The sequence below is a fragment of the Mustelus asterias genome, chromosome 10 (genome assembly GCF_964213995.1).
Source record: "Mustelus asterias chromosome 10, sMusAst1.hap1.1, whole genome shotgun sequence".
Classification (NCBI taxonomy): domain Eukaryota; kingdom Metazoa; phylum Chordata; class Chondrichthyes; order Carcharhiniformes; family Triakidae; genus Mustelus; species Mustelus asterias.
Window position 1 is genome coordinate 72,956,664 of NC_135810.1, and position 14,705 is coordinate 72,971,368.

A 14,705-nucleotide genomic window follows, 5' to 3' on the forward strand; every position below is an offset into this window, starting at 1 on the left:
AGGTTGGAGTTACACTGCAGCTGATTCAAACATAAATCTGCTGTCAGTCGACATCGGGGGAGGAATCCTCAAGAAACCTCGGCAGTTTACTGTATTTACCACTGTTTCCCTGCCCCAAAACATAATGGGAATTACAAGAATTATATTTTTACTAACCTGTCTGTAATCCAATTGGGGAGAACCACTTTTTCTTCCTTCAGTTCTTTGATTTTTGCATTTGGAAGATTAGTGGCAATAATATGAGTAGTTTTGGATCTTGAATAGTACATATGATATTGGCCTCCATGCAGCATCATAAGCCTTCGCAGCTCATCAGCTGTTGGATCTGAAACAAAACACATAATTTACAGGTGGAGAAAATCAGGAGTGATTTAGTATTCCAGCACTGGACAACTATACAAGCATAAAGTTTTATTTATCCTGGCAACACTATTTCTTGCAAGTTCTTCATTGAAACTAACCCATTCTATTGAAATAAATTACTACTTGACTTTCAACCCACTGACATGAAGACAGATTAAATTGATTTGAGATTTCTGGAAGATTACAGCTATCTCGGAGTCAGACTTTTAAAGCATTGCATACCTGTGTAACCATTGACATAAATTGCAACACCTCTGAAAATACAAGATGCTGTCCCTTCATTTTCTTGTTGAAAAAGAGTCTCTGATTTGAACTGTCTTTCCAGTTTGTCCATCTTTGCTGCCATGTAGCCATCCTAGGAGTAATTCAGAAGATTCTATGAACTTTGACTTCACCGATTATGATACATTTCAAGCAAAGGTCACTTTGAATAAAACCAAAATATCTTAATTTACATAGTCCTTTTTCCCAATTCTCAGAAATGTCTCAAGGCACTTTGCACAGTGAATTGCTTTGAAAATGTAGGTAAAGGTACACACTACAAGATCCTGTCAATTAGTGACGAAAAAAGATTTTGCCTATGCTATTGGCTGAGGGAGAAATGCACACTCTGACACCAAGAGATTTTAATGCTCTTCTCTTAATGGTGCAATGGCATTTTAAATGTCCACCAAATGATCAAGACATGTAGCTGGATAACTGATTTAACATCCCATCCAGAGGATGGTATCTCTGACAATGTATCACTTCCTTTGTATTGATTTAGGGGGTGAGCATTTTCTATTCAAGGGCCTAGAGTGGCACTAGTGAATCCACAATCTTTTGACTCATTACCAATTGAGCTAAGCTGACAAAAAAAGTGAAACTGCAATTCATTTGACAAAACATGGTTCAATTTCTATTGTCTGGGGGACAAAACAAAATGATAAGTTTACAAATAAAAATCAGAATATTCAAGGTATCTTTGTGCTGAACATACCCATTCTCTCCAGCCATCCCCATCGCTGGCACGTTTCTTCCATCCTCCACGGCTCATAGTAGGTTCTCTGAAAATTAATTTCAAATTATTGGTTTTAAAACATTTTGCTCAATTTTACATACATGGAAATAGACATAAAACAAAGTGCAATTACTTATTATTAAAGGTAGCAAGAAAATTAACCAAAATTGGCACTTACCTTAGCATGAAGTCTAAGTGTGACTACTGGGGACTTCATGTGAACGAACAACTATTTATGTAAACTGAATATCATTCATGGCACAGGCATCAGAAGAATAAAACCCAAGATATAGGAGCAGAATTAGGCCATTCGGCCAATCCTGTCTGCTCTGCCATTCAATCATGGCTGATAAATTTCTCAACCCCATTCTCCTGTCTTTTCCTTGTAACCTTTGATCCTCTTAGCAATCAATTAAGAAGCTTAAAAGTGACAACATTCTGTAAATCTAAGAATCTGTTGCTTAAAAATAATGAAAACAGATAATGTTCAAAATTCATAAACTGATCAGCAATTTTAAAAAAAGGTAAATACTTTGGGTATGTAGCCTTTTCTGGACCCCAAGGACATATTGCCTTGAACAGCCTTTCATAGCCTAATGTGCCTCAAGTATTATTAGTTTAAATATATTTAGGTGCTCAAATTGTAAGTGCTTTACAGTAAAACAAACTATGTTTACCTCCAAACAGTACCAATAGAAAATATGGCAAGCCTGTAATTACTCAGCAACTGCTGTATAGTGAATAATTCTTGAAAGTGTATTATGAAACAGGAATACACTTGGGATTTGGAATAATGAAATAAACAGCAAGTGATTTAGTTGTGAACCTCAGGGGATGATGCGATTTTAAAAATGTGCCAAATTATCTGTTTTTCATAATTCATAGGGTTTTGTCTTGTTTACCACAAGTTTTCCTACTGAGAGATTCAATCATTCCTATTCTTTGTAACTGCCATTAGAGTGAGAGTTTAGCTTTTCTGTACAACTTAGTAACCTGATAATAGTGCAGAATTTTGCAATAGTATGATACTCAACCAGAAACACAATGGGGTCAGGCAAAAGGAAAAGAGAGCTTTACTGATAACGTGCAGCTTTGCAGATTTTAACAATTCTGTATTTATCACTCTATGGGCAGAACTACTTGATTCCACAACATTGTTCCTTACTCCACCCAGAGCGCTCTGCTTCATGGACACCATAATCAGGGATGTTAATCTGTAATCAATTCCAGTGTTTTGTTGCTTTTAAACCTTATTGAGGGTGCTTTTGCAGCATTTGTTGCATCATCACAATAGATGGACTTGTAAATAGGTTAACATTGATGCAATTCCAAATGTCATATTATCTTCCTTGTTCTGTGAACCTATTTAATTCCACATGCAAAAACAAACTGTGTGGAAAATCAGATCCTACTCCCCAAGACATACAGGACTTCATCATGAGCCGTACTTGCATTTGTTGACTGGCAAAAGCAGCATCGACTTCCAAGCATCTAATAAAGACCAAGCCACTGTGGAAAAACTGCAACTAGTAGTACTCTATCCATAGGAAAATTGAGAGGTTGCATTTTTGGCCACTAATTGCAGCAAAGATAATAAAAACCTCAGATAATCTGATACGTCTTCCTTGTTTATTCTACCAGGAGCCTACCACAGCAGGACATAATCTGGGATGTCTCATGCCCAATCATTTTAAGACCAGCTGGAAGCATTGTGGTGAGGAATACTTATCACCTTAAATTGTCAACATTTGTGCTTTGAAATAAATCTCAAATGGAGTAATGTTCTTAACTAAAGCATAACGAGAGGGAGAAAGAAAAAGAAAATATGCCCAGAATTTAAAATATTTATTTAAAAGCTGATCGGCAGCTTCAGGGTTCCAGAAAGTCTCATATCCTTTCAAGACTTCCAAGTATCTAATAATGGAATTCCTGATAAACCCCTCCCACTCCTATAAAGATGACAAAGTAGTATTTGACTCAATTTATATCACTCTTGGCCAAATAGAATATAATGTAGACATTTCAAAGAGAAAAAGGAGTGATCATTGACCCTTTTTGTTTGAGGACTGGAGGTGTATAATAGTTATAGATAATAGTTAATAAACATAATAGTCAGAGATGGTTCATCAGAAAGCCTTTAAGGGCAGGGAGGGAGATAGATTGAGGCTGTTTAGTAAGAGAACTGTGAATGATTGCATGAACATTGTGGCCTTAACAGAAACTTGCCTGAGGGTTAATAACTCCTTCCCCTTAAATGAAGCCCCCCTGTCTAGTGATACCTTCCACCAGTTTCCCACCCAAACTATTGTGGTGGCGGGTGTGAATCTCTTCACCATCACACTTCAGTCTGTTTTCCTACTCCTCTGGTACTTTGTCCTCTTTTGAGTCTTCAATCTTGTTCAAAATCTGTCTCCTGCTTTCCACACAACTACCCATAAAATTGTTCTTGCAAAGCTTTCTTCACTGCTCTCCAACATCAGTTTCTGCACTGAACGACTTATCCATGGTGATTTCAACCTCCATCGCAATTATCATGCTCTCTCTCCTTTGAGTTCACAGTCTGTCCCCTCCCTCCCTTAGTCCTACTATCCATCTAAACTCCCCAACCCATATTGAGACAAACTACTGACAGAGCAATTTCATGCAGCCTTGCGTCACCCACTGCATCAATCTCAGATATGGCCATCTATGATTATTTCCTTGCATTACTCTCCACCCACAGCCCAACCGTATTTCCTTCTGTGTACTGCCCTGAAAAAAATCCAGTTATAACTGTTTAATACAAAAGCAAAATACTGTAGATGTAGGAATCTGAAATAAAAACAGAAAACACAAACACTCGGCAGGTCAGACAGCAGTTGTGGAGAAAGAAACAGTTAACATTTCAGATTGATGACTTTTCAACAGACCTGTCTAATCTTCGGCCCTCCATTTACCATTGTGTTTCTGCAGCTACCGATTTGCTTAACCATAGCCTCATCTCCATTGCAAAGAAAACCATTAGTCTCTCTTATCCTGGTCATTTACCCAGAACGAGCCTCACCTCTTTTCTCTTAAATGCAAGGGCAGCAGACTTGATGGTATATCGATCTGGTTGCACAAAACACTACCAGGCCCTTCCCTCCTGAACTGTTCATTGTTCCAAAATGATTCTAGAAATGCAAAAATAATCTCTAACTACAAACTTTCTCATTCTAAATTTTCTAATTCTCCTTCACCTTCATATCACGTAACAAATACAGGGAGTTTATGGACCTCTTTGTCATTTAGAATGAGCATTCTAATCAACTACCATTTGCCTCCACTGAAGCTCCCTAATGTCCCAGCCCTGAACTTACATCTTTTTCTAGTCTTTCTCCCATCTCCCCCTCTGAGCTCATCTTGTCCACTAGAACTACTCCCTGCTTCTATAACCTTATTCACACTAAGCTGTTGACCATCCAGTTCCCCTTCCTGACCTCTATGTCAGCTGATATTGTCAACAGTTCTCTTTCTTCAAGTACTGTCCCCCTCCCCTTCAAATGTGCCATCTTCACCCCTCTCCTCAAAAAAAACTAACCCTTGGCCTCTTGGTCCTTGCAAAGTAATGTTCATTTCCAACATCCCATTCCTCTCCAAAGACGAGGAAAGTTTTTTCACTTTCTAAATCCATGAACAACTTTCCCAGAACTCCATGCTTGAATCCTTCCTATCATGTTGCCTTCCCTGCCACAGAACCAAAACAGCTTTTTCACAAAGTCACAAATTAAATCCTATGTGACTGTGCCAAAGGTTAACTTACCCTCCTCATCCTTTTTATCCTACCTGCAGCCTCTGACAAGGTCGACCACACAATCCTCCTCCAATTCCTTTCCAATGTCATTCAGCTGGATGGAACTACACTTGTCTGATTCAATTTTAACTGTCTAATTATACCACTGTTCATCACTTCTCTTCCTGCTCCCATACCATTATCTCTGGTGTGCCCCAAGAGTTTATCCTGGGCTCATTTCTATCTCTCATCTCCATGCTGCCTCTCAGCATCCAAAAGCACAGTGTTAATTTTCACATGTCCACTGATGACATCACCACCTCTTGTTGCTCCACTGTTGCTAAATTATCAGAATGCTTATCTGACATCCAGTACTGGATGAGCAGAAATTTCCTCCAATTAAATATCAGAAAAACAAAGTCTTTGGTCACCACGAGAAGCTCCATTCACTAGCCATAGACTTCATTTTTCTGTTAGGCAACTGCCTAAGACTGAATCAGGCTGTTCAGACTTTGATGTGACATTTGAGATGAGCTTCCACCGAGTTATCGGCACTAAGACTGCCTATTTCCAATTCCGAACTCCGCCTCTGCCTCAGCTAACCCGCTTTTGGAAACTTCATTCATGCCTTTGTCACCTCTATGCTTGACTATCTCAATGCACTCCTGGCTGACCTCCTTAATTTTACCCTCTAAACTTAGCCTCCAAAACTGCCCATGTCTTTGCTTGTACTAAGTTCCATCACTCCTGTGCTTGCTGACCTACATCGGCACCTAGTTGAGCGCTGCCTCAATTTTAAAATTCTTGCTCTTGTTTTTAAGTCGCTCTAAGGCTTTGTCTTTCCCTATCTCTGTAATCTCCTCCAGCTCCACAACCTTCCGAGATATCTACATTCCTCTAATCATGACCTCAAGCATCCCTCATTTTAGTTGCTCCACCATTGGTGGCTGTGCTTTCAACTGCCAAGGTCCTAAGATCTTAAATTTGTTCCAAAGCCTCTCTGCTTCTCTTTGCACTTTTAAGGCGGTCTATAAAATCTACCTTTTCGACCAAGTGTTTGGTCATCTGTCCTAATATTTCCCCAAGTGACGGTGTCAAATCTGGCTCATATTCTTGGGGGTTTTATTCTGTCAAAGGCTATATAAATATAAGTTGTATTTTGTTATTGCTGTTAATGCTCTCTACCAGGATTTTTCAATTATCTCTTACATTTGCTGTATAAATAATGTCAACGTGCAGGACTTTCAGAGGGAATTTCATCCTCTTGCTGTACAATCAATACCTCCGCTTCTTGATTGGAAAGGGTATCTAAATCAAAGACAAAATGTTGATCACCGCATTGATGTTTACAACTGTCTACATCAATTGCTGTCCAAGGCTGAATTATAAACTCCAGCACATCAGTATCTAAGAAGCGTTGGGTCTGTTGGCATTAAGCAAGCCACAGAATCCAGGAACTGAGTAGTTAAATGATGACATGTGCAGTAGATTTTGCAGGTCTTGCGAGTACACTGATGGTTTGTTCAGTCTGGATTTTGGAGCAGAGATTAATTCCATAATTTTAAAAAAATCCAAACTCAATTTTAATTTCTTGGAGGTGGAGGAGCACTTCTCTGAGAAATCAAAGAACAAAGAACAATACAGCACAGGAACAGGCCCTTCGGCCCTCCAAGCCCGTGCCGCTCCCTGGTCCAACTAGACCATTCTTTTGTGTCCCTCCATTCCCACTCCGTTCATATGGCTATCTAGATAAGTCTTAAACGCTCCCAGTGTGTCCGCCTCCACCACCTTGCCTGGCAGCGCATTCCAGGCCCCCACCACCCTCTGTGTAAAATATGTCCTTCTGATATCTGTGTTAAACCTCCCCCCCTTCACCTTGGACCTATGACCCCTCGTGAACGTCACCACCGACCTGGGGAAAAGCTTCCCACCGTTCACCCTATCTATGCCTTTCATAATTTTATACACCTCTATTAAGTCTCCCCTCATCCTCCGTCTTTCCAGGGAGAACAACCCCAGTTTACCCAATCTCTCCTCATAACTAAGCCCCTCCATACCAGGCAACATCCTGGTAAACCTCCTCTGTACTCTCTCCAAAGCCTCCACGTCCTTCTGGTAGTGTGGCGACCAGAACTGGACGCAGTATTCCAAATGTGGCCAAACCAACGTTCTATACATCTGCAACATCAGACCCCAACTTTTATACTCTATGCCCCGTCCTATAAAGGCAAGCATGCCATATGTCTTCTTCACCACCTTCTCCACCTGTGACATCACCTTCAAGGATTTGTGGACTTGCACACCCAGGTCCCTCTGCGTATCTACACCCTTTATGGTTCTGCCATTTATCGTATAGCTCCTCCCTACATTATTTCTACCAAAATGCATCACTTCGCATTTATCAGGATTGAACTCCATCTGCCATTTCTTTGCCCAAATTTCCAGCCTGATCGGTGATCAATGTTACTTTTCATTGGGATGACTTAAACCTGGGCATTCTTTAGAAGAAAACTTCGAATAAACTTTACACTCTTGGAAAATATGCACCATTAACAGATGATAAAGGGGCAAATATAATCACAGTCATTAAAGATATCTACTGCATTCAATACACAACTGGAAATCTGGTCATCAGAGGTAATATCTGTCTACAGTAAGGCTTCTTCTCCCAAGATTTCACAGAACCTCCAGCCCCACTACCATTCATCAGTTCCAATTTCCTGCAACATGATTCCTAAGCCCATCCCTTCAGCACTTCCCTATCTCCCCCACCCCTCTTTTCTTATGAACGCAAGGGAAATAGATTTTCCAATAGCGGAACCATATTAGCTGTTCTCCAGTACTCTGGCACCTCCCACGTGGCCAGAGAGGAATTTAAAAATTGGATAGAGCCCCTGCAATCTCCTCCCTTGCCTCCCACAGCAGCCTGGGACACAATTCTTCCAGACTTGGAGATTTGTCCAGTTTTCAACCTGCCAACATCTCTAATACCTTGTCCTTCCCCATGTCAATTTGCTCAAGAACCTTGCAGTCTCTCTCTCTGAATATCATAGCTTTATCCTCATTCTCTTGGGTGAAGACGGATGTGAAGTTTTTGTTCAACACTCTACCAATGTCCTCTGGCTCCACCCAGTTTGCCCCCTAAAGGGCCCTACTCTTTCCCTGGTTATCCTCTTCCCATTGATGTGTTTATGGTATAGCTTGGGATTTTCTCTACTTTTACCAGCCAGAGCTTTCTCATATCCCCTCTTTGTTTTCCTAACTGCTTTCTTAAGCTCCACCCTGCACTTTCTGTACTTCATTAATGCCGCGGCTAATTTGTTGTCCTTGTACCTGCTAAAAGCCTTCCTTTTCCTTCTCAACATATCCTGAATATCTCTGGTTAGTCATGATGTGGAGATGCCGGCGTTGCACTGGGGTAAACATAGTAAGAAGTTTAACAACACCACGTTAAAGTCCAACAGGTTTATTTGGCAGCAAATGCCACTAGCTTTCAGAGTGCTGCCCCTTCGTCAGGTGGAGTGGGAGATCTGCTCACAAACAGGGAATACAGAGACACAAACTCAATTTACAGAATAATGATTGGAATGCAGTCTTTACAGATAATCAAGTCTTAAAGGTACAAACAATGTGAGTGGAGAAAGCATTAAGCACAGGTTAAAGAGATCTTAAACCTGTCTCCAGACAGACATGTCCTGCATTCCACCTGACAAAGGGGCAGCGCTCTGAAAGCTAGTGGCATTTGCTACCAAATAAACCTATTGGACTTTAACCTGGTGTTGTTAAACTTCTTACTATCTCTGGTTATCCATGGTTCTCTGGGCTTGTTACTCCTTCCTATCAGGAAACGTGCTGGATTTGTATCCTCCACATTTCCTTTCTGAAGGCCTCCCATTGCTCTTCTGTCGATCTTCCCATTAGTAGTTGTTCCCAGTCTACCTCAGCCAGATCCTGCCTTATTTTAATAAAATCCGCTCTTCCCCAATCCAAAACTTTTTTTTGCAACTTGTCTATTTCTTTGTCCATAACAAACTTAAACTGTACCATGTTGCGATCGTTATCACTAAAATTCCTCCCTCCACCATCACCTTAGCTGTCTGTCCGGCTTCATTCCCCAGAATTAGGTCCACAGTCCCTTCCTTCCCTTGTTGGACCCTCTACATATTGGTCTAAAAGGTTCTCCTGTACACATTTCAAGAAATGCACTCCATCCAAGCCCTTCACACTATGTTCATCCCAGCTAATGTCAGGAAAGTTGAAATCACCTACTTTATAATTACCCTGTTATTATTTGTACACATCTCTGCAAATTGTGCACATATTTGCTCCTCAATTTCCCACTGACTATTTGGGGTCTGTAATAAACACCTAGGAAAGTGGCTGTCCCTTTTAATTCCTAAAATCTACCCACAAAGTTTTATTCGATGCCCCCTCCAAGATATCATCTCTCTTTTCTGCAGTAACGGAATCCTTAAATAATAATGCAATGCCTCCTCCTCTTTTACCCCCTTCCTCTGTCTCACCTGAAGATTTTATATCCCGGAATTTTAAGTTGCCAATCCTGCCCCTCCCTCAATCACGTCTCTGCAATGGCTACTGTATCCCAGTTCTATGCGTCAATCATTGCCCTTAACTCATCCTTTTTATCTGCAATACCCCTTATCTTACTCCCTTGAAACTTAATACAGCTCTCTAATCGGCCCCTCTCGTTCCCTGGTCAATCTTTCCCCTTAATGTATTTAAAGAATGAAAGGGTTAATAATCACACAGGTTTAAAAATCACATAAGCTGCAAGCTGCTAAACTCAGTCACACAGGAAAACTATGAGAAAACCACAGCTCTTGATTAAAGCAGATCCAGATAAGCATCAAGACCATAAAACTGTACACAAGACCGCCACTGAATTATGCAGCTTGTTAGTGTCTGTTCTAACAAGAGACAATGGGACAGGGAGTTGATGTACAACTGGTTAGAAAACTAACTTCATAATTGTGTAGAAAGAAATAGGTGCTTAGTGGCATTATAATTAGGTAGACGCGTACAAGTTGCAACTGGACAACTATAACCTTATGTTATGCATGATGTCAACATAATCAATAGTTGAGCGTGGATATAGATATAACTTCTGTGCAAATGGACAACTTTGATAGGTATACGCTAATTTCTTGTAACTGGATCTTAACTATAAAAGTCCGTACAATTCCTGGATCGGGATTCTCCCTGGTGAACCACTAGTTGGGGCACTGGGGCCAATCCATACCTAGTTTGTATTAAAGGCCTTGTCTGTAACTCCAAGAGTCTTCATCTGGTTTTCTCAAGAGTGAAAGAGTGAAGTACATTATAGCCAAATAGTTGTACTTTTCTCCCTAACATAAAATATCTTAGAATTTTCCCTCATCTTGTTTGCAAGTCCTTTTCATGCCCCCTTTTTGCTCTTTTGTTTTCTTACACTCCTCTTGCACTTCCTACATTCCTCTAGGGCCGCAGCTGAATTGCTCCCTTTGGACTTGCTAAAAGACTTTCTCTTCTTCCTTATCCAGTCCTGAATTGTCCTAGACATCCAGGGTTCCCCGAACATATTGGTCCTACATTTCTTCCTATAGGGAACACGTTGAAACTGTATTCTCCCCATTTCCTTTTTGAATAACCCTCCCCCCCCCAACTCAGGGAGCAGCCAGTTGCATGTTCTCAGGTTTGTCCAACCTATATATTAATTTCCTGTACTGCTGCAAACAGTTTAAAGTAACTAGAGATTAACCAAGTGAGTGCTGAAGGAAATCACCACTGAAGCCAGAACAGAAAGTGTGTGAATGGAAATGAGAGTCAAACAAGTAACAAACACCCTAGCTCAGTGATGGGCAACTTAGGCTAGTGAGTGGCCCTCCTTTATCTCAGTGGCCGCAAGATTGAAATCAGGCATGTTCGCTAACTGTAACCCTTGAATAAGATTGAATACATTTAATATACGCTGAATATTTCATAACAATTTATAGAAAATGCTTAATTATTCATATATTAATAGAACTGTCATCAACTTCAAGTGGTAAAAACAAAAAGAATTATGCCTGATTGGCTGCGTGGCTCTCACAGTTAATGTGTGCAATCAGCAAGCAGCTCACTTCATGTGCCCTTGTTTTACATGCATTTCACTTCAGTTATACCGGGAGGTAAAAAATATGCGGACGGAAATCAGTGGAACATGGCAACCCTGTGTGGGCACCAGCCAAAAAAATATCTCGTGGGCTACAGTCTAGAACCCTGGTGGGCCGCATGTGGCCCCTGGGTTGCAGGTTGCCCACCACTGCCTGAACTGATTGCCATTGCTGAAAAAGAGACACCACATTTTAATGCATGAAATGGTTAAGTAACTTGGGTGAAAGCATTTCAATTCTAAAAGTGAATTCAGTCTTCACATTTAATATCTATTGTTCCTGTACTATATTCTAATCAGGTCTGATCATCTGCATACAGCTGGGGTCTCCAGTGCTCCATAAATCCTTAAATAACTTTGCACTTATGCACTTCTTTTTGACATCCACCATCTCCCACCTCTTCCCTTTATGCTACAGTAACTTACCACCCACTCCACCCCTCCCGACCGTAGCAAACTTCCATCCTAGGTTGTTCTCCCTGGAAAGACGGAGGATGAGGGGAGACTTAATAGAGGTGTATAAAATTATGAAAGGCATAGATAGGGTGAGCGGTAGGAAGCTTTTCCCCAGGTCGGTGGTGACGTTCACGAGGGGTCATAGGTTCAAGGTGAAGGGGGGGGGGGAGGTTTAACACAGATATCAGAAGGACATATTTTACACAGAGGGTGGTGGGGGCCTGGAATGCGCTGCCAGGCAAGGTGGTGGAGGCGGACACACTGGGAACGTTTAAGACTTATCTAGATAGCCATATGAACGGAGTGGGAATGGAGGGATACAAAAGAATGGTCTAGTTGGACCAGGGAGCGGCACGGGCTTGGAGGGCCGAAGGGCCTGTTCCTGTGCTGTATTGTTCTTTGTACTCCTACCCCTTTCCTGAGCTGAACTGCAAATGTCATGCTGCTAGTGAGAAAAGGCAAGTAACTTGTGCTCACACAATACAAGGCATATTAAGAACTGTGGTTTGCAGAAGAGATTGCAGAATACTGTACCAGTTATCATTACAAATCATTCCATTCTTACCCATGTATGATCTGACCCTCCTGGATTTGTGCTTATAAATTAGAATATAAGGAGATTGCTTCTTTTTTATGTTGTGCAATTAAAGATGTTATTTATGTTGCTGATTATTTGTAGCTGTCTTTTCAAAACACAACGCTGTCTCTATTTACAATCAAAACATTGACTGATTACAGGAAATGTGTGTCTGCCAAGGGTTAGCCATCAATACACAAACACTTGGCTTCCTTTCATTTCGCCAAGGCAGATGTGATTAATCAACCCAAGAGAACATAAACCCACATCTACACATTGAATGTAAAACTCTACAACCAAGTTTTTGAAGTTGATTTCTCCCCCCAGTACAGCCAGCAATGCTTTGTCAAAAACTCCTGAAATAAAACAAAACTTTGGATTTAAAACAAGAACGGACCAAAACTATGTCTCCTTCTCTCCTCCACAACGTTTGAATTTCACAACATTCAGTAAAAGCAGTTTACTAGTATGGAAGTGTTTATAAGGCAGGACCAGGTGAAGCGTTTATAACCTATAAATAACAAGATCAGCCAGCAAATGACACATTTTCAAGTCTGGAGTATCTGAAAAATCTAACACCGAGTTATAACCATGAAAATAGATGCACTTGATTGCCTTTTTCAATCAAATACTCAGGCTGTTGAATCAGGAGTGCCCACAAACTAAATCTGGATTCAGATTAATTGATGGTCCAGATCTTTCCTCGTATCCTTGATTCTGGCTGTGTCACTTACGCTAATTAGTCCCAAATCTCAATTCTGCTTAACCTAAGAAAGACACGTACCCCGGGACATTATACTATGCGCCGCAGCAAAGAAAAACAAGCGATTAGGGACAGAATAGTGAGTGAGCTCTTTAATCAAAAGTTGAAGGGGAGAATAGGAGAGATTCAAGATAGCAGGCAGAAAGGAGACAGCAGAGATCAGACAAAGGGCTCAAGAGACTTTGAGTGCAGACAGTGCACAGATGATGCACACAACAGACACCATCACTTATGGCAAAGTCTTCAGTCTCAGCCCCTCCCTTTCTACATGTCTGTCTTTGGCTGAGTCTTCCATCACCTCTTCTAACCCCCACCCATTAAATTCCAGAAATGTTGCAAGTACAGCAAGAAGCCTCTGTGGAGAAAGAATAATAATTAACATTTCAGGTTGACAACCTTTCGTCCAATCTACAAAAGGTTTGAGATATCGCAGGTTCCAAGCATAAGGAAAAAACAGCAGGAGGAATCCAGAGGGAAGATCTATGGCACGTTGCAAGGTAGGAGAGATTAAATAGCAAAAGGAATAATGGTGCCTTTTGCATCGGAACATCATCCTTTTTGTAGTTAATCTCTCTCGCCTTCCACCCTATTATAGATCTTCTCTTTTACTCTTTCTTCTCCCCACACCCACTGTTCTTGCCTAAAACCTGTTGCCTCAAAACTAATTAGAAATGTAAATTCAGCCACCTAAAACATGACCTCTTTCTCTTTTCCAGATGATTTTAACTCGCTGAGTATTTCCAACATTTTCTGCTTTGATTTCAGAATTCCTGCATTTTGCTTTAAGGCTCGGTGTCTGTTCCTTTCTGGCTTCATGAAGGACATGGGATTAGTTGATGTTCAAGGTGCTGTATAATTTCAAGTTGATGATTGCAATGGATTCGTGGCTGCTGCCTCACATTATGCTCTTTGTAAACTTGTCATCCAAACCTCTGTTGCCCGAGTTAGAACTCGCGCAGGTCCTGTTCTCCTATCACCCATGTTAACTGATCTACATCTCTGTTAAACAGCATTTTGATTTAAAAATTCTCATCCTCGGTTTCAAGCCCTTCCTTGTCTTGTCTCTCCCTATCTCTGTAATCTCCTCCTGTTCTACAAATCTGTGCTCCTCTGATTCTAGCTTCTTGTGTATCCCTGATCATAATTGCTCTACCATTGGTGGCTGTGCCTTCAGTAGCTAGGCCCCAAGCTATGGAATACCCTCCCTACAGCTCTCTACTTTATTTTCCTTCTTTAAGATACTCCTTAAAACTTGATCATCAGCACGACTATCTTCCTATGTGGTTTAATTACATATTTTGTATTATAATGCCCCTGTGAAGCATCTTGGGCTATTTCATCATGTTAAAGACACATCAAAGATGTTAAAGTCTACATCAATGGGGGCGAAGTATAAAAGGTCGAGAGCTTCAAGTTTTTAGGTGTCCAGATGACCAACAACCTGTCCTGGTCCTCCCATGCCAATATGGAACCAACTAGGGAGCAGTCCATCCTAGACTGGGTATTGTGTAATGAGAGAGGATTAATTAGCAACCTTGTGATGCAAGATCCTTTGGGGAAGTGTGACCATCATATGGTAGAATTCTTCATTAAGATGGAGCATGACACAGTTCAGTCTGAGACTAGGGTCCTGAACTTGTGGAA

General features: G+C 41.0%; 1 protein-coding gene across 3 annotated transcripts in view; it reads right to left on the bottom strand.

Annotated features, from left to right (window-relative positions):
* rev1 (REV1 DNA directed polymerase) overlaps positions 1 to 14,705 on the bottom strand; it is a 111,571-nt gene that overhangs the window by 85,823 nt on the left and 11,043 nt on the right. For 2 of the 3 annotated variants that reach the window (XR_013498877.1, XM_078221928.1), the window contains exons 2-4: positions 1,343 to 1,409; positions 586 to 718; positions 157 to 325 (exon numbers count right to left, since the gene is read on the bottom strand). Coding sequence is in view for 2 of the 3 variants with exons in the window: in XM_078221928.1 (XP_078078054.1) it covers positions 157 to 325; positions 586 to 718; positions 1,343 to 1,399 (359 nt within the window). In the remaining variant the exon portion in view is untranslated. Of the gene's footprint in view, positions 1 to 156; positions 326 to 585; positions 719 to 1,342; positions 1,410 to 6,323; positions 6,423 to 14,705 lie in introns of all 3 variants that reach the window. The other variant, XM_078221930.1, reaches the window with a different exon arrangement.